At 41.0% G+C, this 18,203-nt stretch overlaps 1 protein-coding gene and 1 pseudogene across 1 annotated transcript in view; both read left to right on the top strand.

Annotated features, from left to right (window-relative positions):
- The window catches only part of LAMA3 (laminin subunit alpha 3), a 285,924-nt gene that overhangs the window by 89,793 nt on the left and 177,928 nt on the right, over positions 1-18,203 (top strand). The window contains exons 7-9 of the mRNA XM_053571366.1: positions 7,044-7,156; positions 10,998-11,116; positions 17,223-17,313. Coding sequence (XP_053427341.1) covers positions 7,044-7,156; positions 10,998-11,116; positions 17,223-17,313 — 323 coding nt within the window. The remainder of the gene's footprint in view (positions 1-7,043; positions 7,157-10,997; positions 11,117-17,222; positions 17,314-18,203) is intronic.
- LOC128571740 (ribosomal biogenesis factor-like) lies at positions 6,528-6,830 on the top strand (annotated as a pseudogene).

Below are 18,203 nucleotides of genomic sequence, written 5' to 3' on the forward strand. Positions count from 1 at the left end.
TCTGCTTCCCCCCCATAACCTTAATTGTCATTAATTGTCCTCATATCAAAATTGAGTACATAGGATTCATGCTTCTCCATTCTTGTGATGCTTTACTAAGAATAATGTCTTCCACTTTCATCCAGGTTAATACGAAGGATGTAAAGTCTCCATTTTTTTTTAATGGCTGAATAGTATTCCATGGTATACATATACCACAGCTTGTTAATCCATTCCTGGGTTGGTGGGCATTTAGGCTGTTTCCACATTTTGGCGATTGTAAATTGAGCTGCAATAAACAGTCTAGTACAAGTGTCCTTATGATAAAAGGATTTTTTTCCTTCTGGGTAGATGCCCAGTAATGGGATTGCAGGATCGAATGGGAGGTCTAGGTTGAGTGCTTTGAGGTTTCTCCATACTTCCTTCCAGAAAGGTTGTACTAGTTTGCAGTCCCACCAGCAGTGTAAAAGTGTTCCCTTCTCTCCACATCCACGCCAGCATCTGCAGTTTTGAGATTTTGTGATGTGGGCCATTCTCACTGGGGTTAGATGATATCTCAGGGTTGTTTTGATTTGCATTTCTCTAATATATAGAGATGATGAACATTTTTTCATGTGTTTGTTAGCCATTCGTCTGTCATCTTTAGAGAAAGTTCTATTCATGTCTCTTGCCCATTGATATAAGGGATTGTTGGCTTTTTTCATGTGGATTAATTTGAGTTCTCTATAGATCCTAGTTATCAAGCTTTTGTCTGATTGAAAATATGCAAATATCCTTTCCCATTGTGTAGGTTGTCTCTTTGCTTTGGTTATTGTCTCCTTAGCTGTACAGAAGCTTTTCAGTTTAATGAAGTCTCATTTGTTTATTTTTGTTGTTGTTGCAATTGCCATGGCAGTCTTCTTCATGAAGTCTTTCCCCAGGCCAATATCTTCCAGTGTTTTTCCTATGCTTTCTTGGAGGATTTTTATTGTTTCATGCCTTAAATTTAAGTCCTTTATCCATCTTGAATCAATTTTTGTGAGTGGGGAAAGGTGTGGGTCCAGTTTCAGTCTTTTACATGTAGACATCCAGTTCTCCCAACACCATTTATTGAATAGGGAGTCTTTCCCCCAAGGTATGTTCTTGTTTGGTTTGTCGAAGATTAGGTGGTTGTAAGATGTTAGTTTCTTTTCTTGGTTTTCAATTCGATTCCAAGGGTCTATGTCTCTGTTTTTGTGCCAGTACCATGCTGTCTTGAGCACTATGGCTTTGTAGTACAGCCTAAAATCTGGTATGCTGATGCCCCCAGCTTTATTTTTATTACTAAGAACTGCCTTAGCTATACGGGGTTTTTTCTGGTTCCATACAAAACACAGAATCATTTTTTCCAAATCTTGAAAGTACGATGTTGGTATTTTGATAGGAATGGGTAGATTGCTTTGGGAAGTATAGACATTTTAACAATGTTGATTCTTCCTGTCCATGAGCATGGTATGTTCTTCCATTTGTTAATATCCTCTGCTATTTCCTTTCTGAGGATTTCATAGTTTTCTTGATAGAGATCCTTCACCTCCTTTGTTAGGTATATTCCTAGGTATTTCATTTTCTTTGAAACTATGGTGAAGGGAGTTGTGTCCTTAATTAGCTTCTCATCTTGACTGTTATTGGTGTATACAAAGGCTACTGACTTGTGGACATTGATTTTATATCCTGAAACATTACTGTATTTTTTGATGACTTCTAGGAGTCTTGTGGTTGAGTCTTTGGGGTTCTCTAAGTATAAGATCATGTCGTCAGCAAAGAGGGAGAGTTTGACCTCCTCTGCTCCCATATGGATTCCCTTTATTTCCTTGTCTTACCTAATTGTATTGGCTAGAACTTCCAGCACTATGTTGAATAGTAAAGGTGACAGAGGACAACCTTGTCTGGTTCCAGTTCTAAGAGGAAAAGCTTTGAGTTTTACTCCATTCAGTAAAATATTGGCTGTGGGTTTGTCATAGATAGCTTCAATCAGTTTTAGAGATGTGCCACCTATGCCTATACTCTTCAGTGTTCTAATTAGAAAAGGATGCTGGATTTTATCAAATGCTTTTTCTGCATCTATTGAGAGGATCATGTGATCTTTATTTTTGCCTCTGTTAATATGGTGGATAACGTTTATGGACTTGCATATGTTAAACCAGCCTTGCATCCCTGGGATGAAGCCTACTTGATCATGATGAATGACTTTTTTGATGATAAGCTGTAATCTATTGGCTAGGATTTTGTTGAGAATTTTTGCATCTATATTCATGAGTGAGATTGGTCTGAAATTCTCCTTTTTGTTTGGGTCTTTTCCTGGTTTTGGTATCAGGTTGATGTTTGCTTCATAGAATGTGTTGGGGAAGATTCCTTCTTCCTCAATTTTTTGGAATAATTTCTGCAGTACAGGAATAAGCTCTTCCTTGAAGGTTTGATAGAATTCTGGAGTGAAGCCATCTGGACCAGGGCATTTTTTGGTTGGAAGATTTTTTATTGTTTCTTTGATCTCAGTGCTTGAAATTGGTCTGTTCAGGAGCTCTATTTCTTCCTGGCTGAGTCTAGGGAGAGGGTGTGATTCCAAATATTGATCCATTTCCTTCACATTGTCAAATTTCTGGGCATAGAGTTTCTGATAGTATTCAAAGATCATCTCTTGTATCTCTGTGGGATCAGTTGTTATTTCCCCTTTATCGTTTCTGATTGAGGTTACTAGAGATTTTACTTTTCTATTCCTCGTTAGTCTGGCCAATGGTTTATCTATTTTATTTATTTTTTTCAAAAAACCAACTCCTTGTTTCATTAATTTTCTGAATGATTCTTTTGTTTTCAATTTCATTGATCTCTGATTTGATTTTGGATATTTCTTTTCTTCTACTGAGTTTAGGCTTAGATTGTTCTTCTTTTTCCAATTCCATAAAATCTCTAGTGAGATTGTTGATGCGCTCTCTTTCTGTTTTTCGAATGTAGGCATCTAAAGCGATGAATTTTCCTCTCAAAACTGCTTTTGCAGTATCCCACAGGTTTTGGTAGCTTGTATCTTCATTGTTGCTCAAGGAGGTGAATGATTTCCTGTTTTATTTCTTCCTGCACCCATCTGTTATTCAACAGAAGGTTGTTTAATTTCCATGCCTTTGGGTGGGGTCGAGCGTTTTTGTTAGAGTTGAGTTCCACCTTTAGTGCCTTATGGTCTGAGAAGATACAGGGAAAATTTCAATTCTTTTGATTCTGTTGATATTTGTTTTGTGTCCCAGGATATGATCAATTTTGGAGAATGTTCCATGGGGTGATGAGAAGAACGTATATTCTTTTTCTTTGGGGTGGAGTGTTCTATATGCGTCTATCAAGCACAATTGTTCTAGGGTCTCATTTAAATCTCTTATATCTTTGCTTAATTTCTGTTTAGAGGATCTGTCCAGCTCTGTAAGAGGAGTGTTAAAGTCCCCTGCAATTATGGTATTATCAGATATCATATTGCTCAGACTGAGTAAGGTCTGTTTCAAGAATCTGGGAGCATTTAAATTGGGTGCATAAATATTTAGAATTGAAATGTCTTCTTGTTGTATTTTTCCCTTGACCAATATAAGGTGACCATCTTTGTCTTTTTTGACTTTAGTTGCTTTAAATCCACATGTATCTGAAAATAAGATTGCAACTCCTCTTTTCTTCTGAATTCCATTTGCCTGAAAAATTGTCTTCCAACCCTTGACTCGGAGCTTTAATTTGTCTTTTAAAGCCAGGTGTGTTTCTTGCAGACAGCAAATGGATGGATTGTGTTTTTTAATCCAGTCAGCCCATCTATGTCTCTTCAGTGGGGAATTCAAGCCATTAACATTTATTGATATAATTGATAAGTGTGGTAGTATTCTATTTGTCTTATTTTGTGAGGGTCCATTGCTTAGTTTTATCTTTTGCATCAGTGTGGAGGTTAGGTTCTGTCCTTTAATTTCTGAGTTCTACTTTGCTGCTGATCCATTGTGGTGGTCAGTGTGCAAAACAGGTTGAAGTATTTCCTGTAGAGCTGGTCTTGTTGTGGCGAATTTCCTCAATGTTTGTATATCCATAAATGATTTGATTTCTCCGTCAATTTTGAAGCTTAGCTTAGCAGGGTACAGAATTCTGGGCTGGAAATTGTTCTGTTTAAGTAGATTAAAGGTAGATGACCATTGTCTTCTTGCTTGGAAAGTTTCATTAGAGAAGTCTGCGGTCACTCTGATGGATTTGCCCCTGTAGGTCAACTGGCGCTTACTCCTGGCAGCTTGCAGAATCTTTTCTTTTGTCTTGACTTTGGACAGGTTCGTCACAATGTGTCTTGGAGAAGCTCGGTTAGAGTTGAGGTGACCTGGGGTCCGATAGCCCTCTGAAAGCAGTGTGTCAGAATCTTTGGTGATATTTGGGAAATTTTCTTTGATAATATTCTCTAGTATGGCTTCCATTCCTCTGGGGCATTCTTCTTCCCCTTCTGGGATTCCTATAACTCGTATGTTGGAACGCTTCATAAAGTCCCATAATTCTGACAGTGAATGTTCTGCTTTCTCTCCTTCCTTTCTGCCTCTTTTACTATCTGAGTTATCTCAAGAACTTTGTCTTCTACCTCTGAAATTCTTTCTTCTGCATGGTCTAACCTGTTGCTGATACTTTCCATTGCATCTTTAAGTTCCCTAATTGACTGTTTCAGTTCCTTCAGCTCTGCTATATCCTTTTTATATTCTTCATATTGTTCATCTCTTATTTGATTCTGTTTTTGAATTTCCTTTTGGTTATTTTCCACTTTATTAGCAGTTTCCTTCATTGTTTCCATCATTTCTTTCATTGTTTTCAACATGTGTATTCTAAATTCCCTTTCTGTCATTCCTAACATTTCTTTATAGGTGGAATCATCTGCAGTAGCTACCTCATGGTCCCTTGGCAGGGTTTTTCTGGACTGGTTCTTCATGTTGCCTGGAGTTTTCTGCTGATTCTTCCTCATGAGTGATTTCTTTTATCTGTTTCCTTGCCGTAATTTTCCTTTCACTTCCTCTTGCTCTTTAAGTTCTCGTCCTTCCAGGACTAGAAGGGTGAGAAGGTTGAAGAGCAAAAAAGGGATGAAAGAAAGGAGGACTGAGTGATAAGAAAAAAAAAAAGAAAAACAGAGAAAGGAGAGGGGGTGGGTAAAAGGAATATTGACAAAAAGAAGAGAGGCACAGAAAGAGGGAGACAGAGCAATATAGGTGTACAGTAGGGTACTTTGACACAACCTTAAAAAAAAACACACCTTCTGGGGATGCCCAGTTGGGTGGTTCCCTTGAGGTCAGCAGCTCTTTGCTAACCTGATCAGACACAGTACCCCACCTCCACCAAGTAGAGAGGAAAGACAAAAATGCTATAAATCAAACGAAAACAAGCAAACAGAAAACTTTCTGGGATAAAATTGGGTGAAAAGCCAAATAATAGCAGTAGAAACACTAGCAGAAATGAAGTTCTAGTTATTGAAAAAGGCAGCAATGGGAAATTATAATTAAACTAGAAAAATTGAGAAAGAAAAAGGATCTGTATGGAAAAGGTTGAAATTAAAAAACAAAACAACATCAACAACATCAATATAAACAAAAAAACAACCAACCCCCCCCCCCAAAAAAAAGCACAACCAAAAACAAAGCAGTATGTATATGTTATTGAATATTGTCTGGGCAATACATGGTCTTCTGGGGTATGAGATGTTAATCACAGTTCTGATACGACTGGAGGCTGCTGATTTCTCAAACCCCAGCAGGTAGACACCCTAAATCTCTCTTCAGCCCACTTAAAAGGCACTTTGAACTCGTAAACTTGCGGAGCAGAAGCTTTCCCAGGAAAGTGCTTGTCGCTGGAATCACTGCTGAAGTGGCTATCCACTTACCCAGTGTGCCAAAACTGGTGTCACTCTGCCCCTGAGCGTTAGGGTTGCAAGGCGGCTCAGACCCCACCCTTAGGCTACTTGGTTGCTGGGTTACCAGCTCCCACCCGATTCTAGCTCTGTGACCCTGCGGGCAGAGCTTGCCGGGGCAGAGATCGCTCACAATGGCTCCCTGTGACCCACAGCCAAACACTATTAGCTCCGTCTGGCTCAGGGCTCAGACTGGGGCCCTAGACAACGGCCAAAGTTCTCCGCACTCCCGCTCAGGCTTTCCCCAACGCAGTTCAACTGAGTGCCAAGTCCAAAGACACCAAAACAGTTCACAGGTAAGTTCTTTCTGCTTTGCAGTCTCGCTGCTACTGAACTTATAGTTGCGGGCGGGTTTAGACGGATTGAACACACGCGACCACTTGCCATTTTTCCACTGTTTTAGTCCTCCTCTTGGGGTCCAGAAGTCTCTTGCTGACTCCCTGTATCCTCAGAGGGGTGATGATAGGCAGATCCCACCAGCCAGAGATGCCTGGAGTCGTATCTCCCCAGACTTACGGTGCCCAGATGCAAAGAAGCTGTTACACGGCCGCCATCTTGCTCCGCCTCCCCATCAAAACTTTTCAATACTGGCAGGTGACATCACCGGGACTCTAGGAAGTTGCACGCAGAGATCAAACGTCTGACAATGGCCAAGAACAAATTATGAGGGCAAAAGTCCAGGAATGTATTTCATATAGCCAGCCAAAAAAACTTTAAGGCTAAAAGCAAAGCAAAACCAGTTACCACTAACCTTAAGAAGACAAATGTTATGAATGATGAAAAAGTTAACAGAGTGAATAAAGCTTTTGTAAACATACAAAAGGAACTTGCACACTTCTCAAAAGGCCTTTCTCCTGAACTTGTGCAGAAAGAATTGATTCCTCAGCAGCGTCATGAAAGTGAAACAGTTAATGTTGATGAAGCTACAGTATTAATGGCTCTGTTGTAATACAGTGGTGATGCATCTAATTCCCCAAAAAGACCAATAAATTAAGTGTTTTATACAACTTAAAAAAAACAACAACAAAAAAAACCTTTTTTTTTTTTTTAATTAAATCATAGCTGTGTACATTAGTATGATCATGGGGCACCATACACTTGGTTCATAGACCGTTTAAAAAAACTTTTCAATACCTACCATGCGCTTTGCCCACATGCCCAGGTTCCAGTGTGAATGCCAGCACCACACCTGTGGGGAGACGTGTGACCACTGCTGTGCAGGGTACAATCAGCAGCGCTGGCGGCCAGCTCAGGAGCAGAGCCACGCGTGTGAAGGTGGGTGCGGGCTGCGGGCTGCAGGCGGGCCTGGGAGGGGCCCCACTGCACAAGGCCTTCTCCCCTCACTCCCTGAGGACCAAGGCTCTTCCTCCCATGCTCCTGCAGAGGCTGAGACCAGGCCATTCTCAGGAACTAACTCACAGACTGGAGGGAAAAATACCCTCCTCTAAATTCAGATAGAAATATGAGAAGAAAAACAACAATAATAATGAGTGCTGTGTGTGAAACATCATGTGTGCAAGGCTGGGCCGAGTGCTTTGGCCCTTCTTTTTAGCAATCTTAAATATGATGCTGCCACTATAAAATTTTACCTTCTTCACCATTTCTTTGTATGTAATACTGGATAGGAATCTTATTGTGAGGACTGAGGTCTGGAGAAGGCAGTGAGACTGATGTCTAAACAGAGGGCTGGAAACGTTGAGGAACTAAGGGGTGGAGAGTAAGGTGAAAGGGTTGAGTAGGATGAAAGAGGACAGAGGGACGGGAAAAAAAGGAAAAAGTCCCCAGGAGGCTGTTACGAACTCTTGGGCATAATATAAAGCAACAGAACTGTTGTTTTTAATAAGTAAGCCCAAAGACATCTGACTGTAGATTTTTCTTCCAAACCAATCTTGAAAAGCCACATATTTATTCCCATAGCTGGGAACATTTCTGTGACTTGTGGTTATTGGCTTGAGAGACTATGTCCCATTTTTCTGAATATTCTTAGATGGATTTGCTTTTTTGAAATTACCAAAAGGCATTTTGATGCAGGTTTGTTGGACTAGGTGGGTAATAACCTGTACTTCATACTTTTTTTGACCAATTTTTTTTCTTGTAGACTTATTGATGTAGTATTTTGCCTCATTACAATTAACTTATTTTGTGGTTAATTTTCCATTAATAAATAATGTATAGCCATATGCTTGAGATGGAAACAGAGATAGTCAGACATGGGAGGCATGGGGTAGTGATAGTTCTCTCATTTCTCCCCCTGTCCGTGGGAGACTTTAGATGAGGGATGTTGTTTTCCACTCGTGTGTCGAGATGGTGCATAGAGACGATGGGCCACCAGCAAAGTAAACACACCCAGAAATGAAAGGACAAAACCTCGCTCCCACAATGGCGCAAGGGATAAAACAAAGCAACGGACCTCCACAAAACAAGACAAACAAAACTCCACCATACTTATCAGTTCTCAATAAATGTGAATGGCATGGATTTCCCAATTTTTCTTTTATTTTTTTTAATTAAATCATAGCTGTGTACATCAATATGATCATGGGGCACCATACACTTGGTTCATAGACCATTTGACACATTTTCATCACATTAGTTGACCTAGCCCTCCTGGCATTTTCTTAGTTACTTTGCTAAGACACCGATTTTTCTTTTCAACTGTCAAGAGATAAGACTAATGATCACTCAAGGCCAGTAAAATGAAAGGCCTTCCCAGGGAGGGGTTTGAGAGATCCTGACATGGTGGGAAGGTGTTGATGCTCCCTGAGGCAAACTCTCAGGCAACCCTAAATTCAGGGGTTTTGCTAGGCTGTTGTCACTTACAGTCAGAGCTGGCAGCCTCCTCAATGACTTAGCTGCCTCAGCCCCGAATTGCGGGTGTCAGGAAGAGAGAAAGGCGATAATCGGGGGTTATTCCTTCTGCTGCTTTCAGGGACCGGTTTAGGATATTTTTTTTTTTTTTTTGTAGAGACAGAGTCTCACTTTATGGCCCTCAGTAGAGTGCCATGGCATCACACAGCTCACAGCAACCTCCAACTCCTGAGCTTAAGCGATTCTCTTGCCTCAGCCTCCCAAGTAGCTGGGACTACAGGCGTCTGCCACAATGCCCAGCTATTTTTTTTTGGTTGCAGTTCAGCCGGGGCCGGGTTTGAACCCGCCACCCTAGGTATATGGGGCCTTACCACCTGAGCCACAGGCGCTGCCCCGGTTTAGGATATTTTGATCGAATAACTATGATTATGTGAATTCCAACATTCACAACTTGATTAGTTTTTCAGATTAATGGAAATTGTCAGTGAATGACATGTTTCACTCCAACAGACATGAAAGAAGGTTAATTTCCTCTCATAAGTTTTTAATCTTTTAAAACATATCAAAGTGGTTAAAAGTTATAAAAAATGGTGTATGAAAGTCAGACCTATTAGGATATTCTATTTGAAATATGGAATTCAAAATAAACATACTTCAGGAGAAATAAGGGACATAGTAAATATAAATGCTTGAATTTTCTTTTTTTTAAATCATGGCACCATAGAGGAAATGAAAATAAAAAATTCCTCAGCCTGTCTTAACCAGTTACAGGTAATTTGTGTGATTTTAAATTCAGACTTCTGCCCTAATTAATTCACTTGGGAACTTCATTAAAACATACAGAAAGACTTGGGAAATTTGATCTAATTGGAATGTAACGAATATATCTTCTGCCTAAGAAAGAATAAGAATTTTACTCCTGTTAAATCTTTTTCATCTTGGCAATGATGAAAATCCCAAATGGATTTTAAAATAAATTTCATATTAGAAGTATTAAATACTACTTATAGATAACTTGACCTTATTAAAAAAAAAAAAACTAAGTAAAATCACCAAGAATTTTACTACCCGAACAGCAAAGTACCCATTCACTGAGCAGCTAACAATAGAAATTTATTTCTCAAAGTTCCAGAGGGAGAACTCCAAGATCAAGGTGCTGTCAGATCCAGGGTCTGATGAGACCCTGCTTTCTGGTTCATGGATGATGCCTTCTTGCTGTGTCCACACATGGTGGAAGGGGCCAGACAATTCCCTGGGGCTGTCACCTCCCAAAGGGCCCCATCTTCTAATAATATCACATCATTGGTGGCTAGGTTTAAACCTATAAATTTTAGGGGGACACAAACTTTCAGACCCTAGAAGGGAGCCATCATAATATTTTGTTAGATATTTTAGTATTTTTATGGATACTTTAAATACTCAAGATTATACTATCTATATAATTTTATATCCTGATCTTTTCCACTTGATATTTTTAGATATTTTCCCCAGATTTTTCCAAATTATTAAAAACCTTTTTATTATATTAAAAACTTTTTGATATCAATTTTGATGGCATCCTATGGATTCAAGTCAATCCAACAAGGGTTTGTTGAACCCACCGTGTGCTGGGGACTGTGATCTATTGTAAACAAAACAGGTGCAGTCGCTGCCATGACAGAATGTACAGTTACGCAAGATGCTGTTGTTTTCTTAGCCATTCCCTATAATGAGATATTAATGTTATTTCCAAAGGATCACTATATATTTAGTTGGAAGGTCTAGTATTGGCTAAGAGTATGAGTTCTGGAGTTAAAGGAAGACAGGTTGAATTCTACCTCTTTTAGTTGTGAGGTATTCCTTAATCTCTCTAAGCCTTAGCTTTCCCTTCTGGACTATGGGGAAAATGGTGCTACGTTACAGAGTTACAGTGCAGACTAAACAAGATAATTTGTGTAAAACACTTTTTACAGTGTATCAAGAGCTCTGTTGTTACGGCTAGTTTTACTGATAGCAGTAACAATAATATTCTCTTTATGCATGAAGTTTAATTGGCATTTTGATATATCTTAATTTGTTATAATTGTATATCTAATCTATTAAAATAAACTGCTCTAATTTAATATCAACTAATTAATGAAAGGAGCTCTATAAGACATATTATTATATGTTGGGGTTTGTGTGACAGTCCCTTAAATTTTCCACTAAGAGTGGCCCCAGTATTCCAGGATAGACTTTTTGTAGCTCAATGCACAGTAGTAACATTAGAGGAATTTACTAAGCATCTCATAGTGATGGTGGAATGTTGACTTCATGTGCTTTTTTCCAGCATGCAACTGCCACGGCCATGCCACTGACTGTTACTATGATCCAGATGTTGAGCAGCAGCAGGCAAGCTTGAACACCCAGGGCATCTATGCAGGTGGAGGGGTCTGTATTAACTGCCAGGTGAGGCACTATGAATGAAGTGGGTATGTTGCCATAGGGACTGAGCATTCAGTAAGCTCTGTTCCCCAAAAGATGTCAAGAAAGTGATAAGCAATTACAAGTATTTTCTGAGACCATTTCTCCACTTTTGTTCACACATGGCTTTGTTAGCTGGATGTAATTTAATGATTGCAGGGAAAATGGGCGGAAGCAGTTTACCCAAATTCCTTTGATTGGGTTCCTCGTTTAGGTCTTTGCCTATATGGGCTTTCATTCTTGGCTTCTATCCATCTCGTGGTTAGAAAAGCTCTAAGATAATAGGGCAAATAGGGCTTCAACTTCTGTGCTGATCTTACATCCTGTTTTCAGGAAGATTCCGAATCCAGACCCACTGAGGAAGTACATCATGATCAATTAATGATGTCTGTCTTAGATAACAAAAAGGAAACACTGATTTCCAGACCTTCTGTAGGACAGCTGGGTTTACTGGGATTTGGCCAAGCGAGGTGTATGGCAGAGGAGGGCATGAGAATATCTGCTTTGAGACAGTCATCAAAAATCCTAGCAAATGTTCATGAATTTGGTCTGCATTGTCACTCTTGGGTGCTTTCAGAGTGATTTTTTATTCATGGTCCTACTGAAGAGTCACTTTTCATGTGAAATGCCCTTTCAAATGGAACCAGGGCTCTACACCCATAGAGAGATACCCAGTTCTTCACCTGCCTTCCATTCCACATGTTCAATATCATCTGTTCTTGCGGATAATTAAAATACAAGTAAAATATAAGCCATAGGTTTGCTACAAATCTCAAAGTTTCATGTGTAAGCAAAAGGTCCTAAGATCTTTTTTTTTGAGGCAAAGTCTCAAGCTGTCACCCTTGGTAGAGTGCTGTGGCGTCACAGTTCACAGCAACCTCCAAGTCTTGGGCTTAAGCGATTCTCTTGCCTCAGCCTCCCAAGTAGCTGGGACTACAGGTGCCCGCCACAATGCCCGGCTATTTTTGGTTGCAGTTGCCATTGTTGTTTAGCTGTCCTAGGCTGGGTTTGAACCCGCCACCCTTGGTGTATGTGGCTAATGCTGTAACCACTGTGCTATGGGCGCCAAGCCGTAAGATCTTCTTAAGGCAAAGCACTCCAAGCCCCTCAGGTGACTCGTATGCACATTAGTTGCAGAACACTGGACTAGGATGCGAGCATAGAATCCTTTCTGCAGACGAAAGATCAAGTCCTTTTGATTTGTTTTTAGAATACCTTGTTCCTCTTGACGTTTCTTTAGTGATATGATGTTTTACACTTTGCTGTTCCGGAAAACCATCAATATAGTCTCTTCCCCACCCCACCCCCACAGTGTCTCTGCCAAAGCATTTTTCATTTGCATATAAAGTTACTGAAATCTTGTTTGCACACGCTGCAGTTTTTCCAACTTAAAGTGTCTTTTCTAAAAGTTAGATATTCAGGTAGCATGATTAACTTAATTTTTTATTGTGGTGAAATAGATACAACATAACATTTATCATTTTAAGTGTACTTTGGCATAGTTAACTTTTATGTTATATTGACCAGAGGAGAAGGAGAGAGTTCTGCTTATGTTCTGGTCTAGCGGCTCCTGAAGGACCCAAGCCTCCCACAGAGGATTGGTTGCTGTTTATTGTCATTTCTCTTGAGAATGGGTGGTTTTTTTGGCTCATACTATAAACTATGGACATAATGTAAATGAGAAACAAACAGCAGCAAAAAAGTTCCCAAAATCATTATCTGATGGCAGCAAAGAGTGAACATAAACAGAAAGATATGGGAGGGAAACTGCCACCTGGCAAAGGGATCAGCATAGCATGAGTTACATATTTTTGTGACCTTTATCTCTAGAAAATATGGATCCTTTATGTTCTGAAGAACCAGTGAGTGGAGCTTAGAGCAACCATGATCTTTGTGTATGCTGCAGTATTTAGAGGGAAGTGACTGATGTCTGAAATTTTATTTTTAAAGCCTAAAAAATAAGATAGTAATGGATAGAGGAATGGCTGGATGGATAAACTTAGTGATAAGGCCGGTAGAGTAAAATTTTAATTATAAATTCTAAGTGGGGGTGTATAGGTGGTCACTGTAAGATGGGAAATTTTTCGTAATAAAATGTTGGGCAGAAAAGGTGGCCAGTAGCACACTTTTGGATTGGCTCCTTCTTTATTTCTTTCTCTTTGGTAAAATATTGATGTTCTGGCTCGGCGCCTGTGGCTCCAGCAGCTAAGGCACCAGCCACATACACCTGAGCTGGCGGGTTCGAATCCAGCCAGGGCCCACCAAACAACAATGATGGCTGCAACCAAAAAATAGCCGGGCATTGTGGTGGGTGCCTGTAGTTCCAGCTACTTGGGAGGCAGAGGCAGGAGAATCGCTTGAGCCCAAGAGTTGGAAGTTGCTGTGAGCTGTGACACCACGGCACTCTACCCAGGGTGACAGCTTGAGGCTCTGTCTCAAAAAAAAAAAAAAAAATTGATGTTCTTACCTGAGGTTAAAGATTAGCCCTGTTGTTTGAGATGATCCTTGAAGATACTCTGTGAACTATAACAAAGTCTTTGGCCTCTTGCATAGTGACATGACTTCTAAGTCTCAAGCGTGTTCCCTCAGTGTTTGTGTCCTTGACATATTGGTCTCACTATTTCCAGTCTGTTTATCTGTCTCACATAGACCACATGGGGCTCAGAGATGAGAACAAGAGGAAGATGGAGCACAGACGGCCATGTTCTCTTCTGCAACAAATCCCGCTGAAATACAGAATTTTTTTTTTTTTCAGATAGAATCTCACTCTGTGCACTGGATAGAGTGCTATGGCATCACAGCTCACAGCAACCTCAAACTCTTGGGCTTAAGAGATCCTCTCTCCTCAGCCTCCCGAGCAGCTGAGACTACAGGCGCCCACCACAATGCCCGGCTCTTTTTTAGAGACAGGGTCTTGCTCTTGCTCAGGATGGTCTAAAACTCCTGAGCTCATCTGATCCACCTGCCTTGGTTTCCTAGAGTGCTGGGATTACAGGCATGAGCCACCATGCCCAGCCCAGAAAACATATTTTAAAAGCAAAACACTCCCTCCTTCCAGAATCATGGCATGAGAAATAGGAAAGCGTAGCCTGACCAGACAAGGAATTTCGAGAGATTCTGGAAAGTTAGAAAGCAAAAGCACACACGTGAAGGAGAACATGTCTATGGATATTGGAAAGATTCAAGGTGCTCTAAGAGCTGGCAGACAGGAGTTAGCTGTAGAGCTGCAGTCCAACTTATATAACTTTACTGACGTTTTTAACAGAAAACCTGTTTGGAAAGGCATGTGTTTCCAGACTTAATATTACAAATACACCATGTCTTGGAAACCAGTCTATAAATTCAGTGCAATCACAATCAGAACTCCAAGGGATTTTTTTAATGAAGGTTGACCGACTAATTCTAAAGTACTTATCAATGAAAAATATACGAGAATAGATAGATATTTTAGAAAAGATGAACAACTGTGGAGGAAATTTGTCTTCTTAGATATCAGAAGTACTCATGAGTCTGTACTGACCTGGGCTTGTTGCAGGGATAATTGAATAGTCCAGTGGAATCTCCTGGACAATCAAGAAACAAATTTATACAGATGTTAAAGTTGGGCTTAAGAAAAAGATTTGATTTCAGATAAAATTCGCACTTGTTATGGAAAAGAAAGATGGGCATTATATGAATGACGTTGGGACAATTGGCTCTTCATTAGGGGAAAAAATGGAAGCCCATCTTATGCCATATGCAAAGGGGTGGGGAGTCTTGGCTGGGAAGGGAGGAGGCTGCGCGGCTGGTTGGGTTGGTGAGCTAGAAGGTGATGCTTCAAGAGCAAGTTTGGATTTGCTGGAAGACGCATATCTGCCTTTTCTATGCAGTCCTGATAATGGGCAAATGAGGATTTCTGCCATCAGCACCAGTGTGGGGACACAAAGTGGGGACGTCCCAGGTAGGCTGGCCCCAGAGACTTTCAGGTGATCAAGCAGGCAGGACCTAAGAGAGCCAGACCCTTTTCTTGCAGGGTAGCAGTTATCAGAGACAGCTGCGTTCTCACTTGGTATTGATTGTATTTTTATTTCATAGGTTTTCTGTTTTAACTGTGGGTTTGGAATATGAGAACTTTTAAATGGTGCGCTGAGATGCGGCACTGTAGTAAAGATGGGAAGAAGTGAGAAAATGACTCAGGCACCTGCATGGAGACAGCTTCCAGGGCAGAGGGGCTGGCAGGGAGGGAGGAGCTCAGTGTGACTGGAGGGGACTGAGTTAGAAGGTCCGTGAGTCCAGAGAGGTAACACAGGCCAGATCCTGTGTGCTGTGTAAGCTTGAGGAAGCCTTAGGGGGTCTCCTGGGAGAGGCCAGCCAGTGAGCGGACCACTCAGTGGTGTTCACAGAAAAGGAAGCCAGGGGCAGAATTATAGACAGGGTCAAGGACCTGAGAGAGGGTTTGCTGGAAGATTGAAAAGCACTTTGGGGAGGATCTTGGAGGCAGCAAAAACACACACATGGACAGGCTGTCTGAGAGGTGCCAAAGGAGGGACTAAGCTGAAGGTGGGTTTATGAGCTGCAGAGGTGCCATCAGCACCCTCCTCTCATAGCTCAAAGGGCTGAGGTTTTCTGGTCTTCTGTGTCATGCAAATTCAACTTCAAGCACCCACTCCTCTCAGCAAGATTTCTTCCCCCCGTACCTCCCATATAGAAATTATGGAGCCACTACTGTTCTTGGGTCTCAGCCTGGCCTTGGTCCACCCAGGACCTTGGCGTCCATGGATAAAGGGTTATGTCTTGCCCTGAGACCCGCCTGAGACTTCAGGGCAAACTCCAGGCGTTATTCCATCTACAAAATAATATAATTTGCTGCCCGTTCTCAGTCTTTTGTTGTTGTTTTTGGGGTTAGAGGGGGAAAGCTTGGGCTGCCCATCTCAGGGAACATTTTCTCATTTTCTCTTCTGATGGGAAAAGATTTGGGGGCCAGGATTAATCTGGCGTTCCCTGTTATGGTGGTTAGCAATGGCGTTGAGGGTTCATGGACGTTCAGTGGGAGGGCAGGGTGGGCTACAGCTGTTTCTTACTTGCCCATAATGTTTACACCTGTAACTGTTAAGTCAGAGGAGGGGCCAGTGCAGTTTTCAGACCTCAGCGTTAAAGTGAATTCAGATTTTAGCCTACAGGAAAAGGAGTGGTAATAAATAAAAGTCTGTAGTTAATAAAATCATATAAAACAGGAGAGAGGGTCCAGAATGGGTCTTTGTTTTCCTCTTGGTGTTTCTGCACAAACTGTTGTGGGGTCAGTGTATTATATTTGTTCTTGTAACTTCCTGTTGCCTTTCTTTTTATTAATGAAAGAACACTGTCCCCTTAATTATTTCCAAATTAGAGGGATGGAGAGGCAGAATTGAGTTAGATCCATGGCGTATAGTTCTTGGAAACTGATGATGCATGTTGGATAATTTGATTTCGTGGCAATTAAAAGGATTACCATGATCTAGAAAAAGCCTCTTACTATTGTACTTTAAAACGAGCTCTGTGTATGAGACTGGTGGCTACATTTTCCATTTACATGGTAGAGATGTTCGGGAAAAGGTTTCATGACTAAAGCACAGATAAAATTAGAACAACGAGAGACAAACATACGTATATGCTATTTCTTCCAAAATTGGAGAAGCCGTAAATGCACACATGACCCCTGATTGCTTGGGTAAACCTAAAGACAGTTTATTATCCATTCATCAGTTCTTCCGAGTAAAGCTATGGGGAATAGTCTACTTGGCGTTTTTCTTATTTAAATGTCAGGCGCTTCGTTAAAGCAAAGTCCTTGGGTAGAGGATAAGCTTGGGCTGTTCCAGTTCATGGAACTTTTTCCCATTTCTTCCCCCAGCGTGGGGAAAAACCCACAGCCAAGGTTAAGCCAGTGTCCTGTGGTAAATCTCAAGAGACTCAAGGTCAAGACCAAGGCTTATTTTCTTAGTGACTTTGTAATTTAGCCCTTGCCATATTGCAATGCTATGACAGAATTAGTCCTCCGGGTGAATAGAACAAAATGAGGAGCACTGGGCTTCTTCCCCAGGACCTTTCTTTCTAAGTTCCTTTTGTTTCCTTCTAGCATAACACAGCTGGTGTCAACTGTGAAGAGTGTGCCAAAGGTTATTACCGCCCTTATGGGGTTCCAGCTGACGCCCCGCATGGCTGCATCCGTAAGTCTCATTTCAACCTGGTCATCTTAGGCTGTGTCCACTGGCTCAAGGAGGCCATCTGGCCAAATTGCCATTGGTGAATAACATGCTTCACGCCCTCACTCTTCACAGAACTGGTGCTACACCTTCCTGACTGTGGGACCTCAGGTGGTTACATAATCTCTCCAAGCCTCCAAGTCCTTATCTGTAAATGGAAATGACAATATGTTTCATAAGAGTAAATGAAATGCCATCGAAAGCTTGTGGGAAATGCCACTGGGCCTGTCACATACAAGACATGTGAGGAACGCTGGTTCCTCCATTGTCTGTTCTTTCAAGATGTTTTGATCTCTAATAATTTCCATTTTTGTCAGAATTAACATCAAGACAACAATAGCAATGAGTTCATAGGATTTAATTATAATAGAGTATTTAAAATAGCTACAATTTATTAAGCACTCACCACATGCAAGGCATCACCTAAATACACAGACGTTTCATGTAATTATCACAACAAGCAGGACGTTCTATTAGCCTTCACATTTTTAGATGCAGGGAAATCAAAGGGTCTGAGTAGTTATATATTTGGGGGTAGGCATCAAAGCCACTGACCTGGAGATCCACGGTATAGTTCATTTCCGGCTGGCAGGATGGTGCCTTAACACTTGTGTTACACAGAAAAATGCCATTGGTTTTTAGGGGATCATCAGTCGTCGGTCAGATTATGGAGTTTGTTCCACCTATCTAGTCTATACTTTATTCAGTATTTCGTTCTTCTGTGCTGTTCGGCTGTCCCAGCTGGAAAATAATTTCGGTCCTGAAGTTGCCTGTGTTCCGCCCCTCAATGAATTTGTCATGTTGTTTACATTTGAAGACACCAAGGAACATGGAAACTGATCTGATTCTTTGCA

Source organism: Nycticebus coucang, chromosome 19 (genome assembly GCF_027406575.1).
Source record: "Nycticebus coucang isolate mNycCou1 chromosome 19, mNycCou1.pri, whole genome shotgun sequence".
NCBI classification, from domain to species: domain Eukaryota; kingdom Metazoa; phylum Chordata; class Mammalia; order Primates; family Lorisidae; genus Nycticebus; species Nycticebus coucang.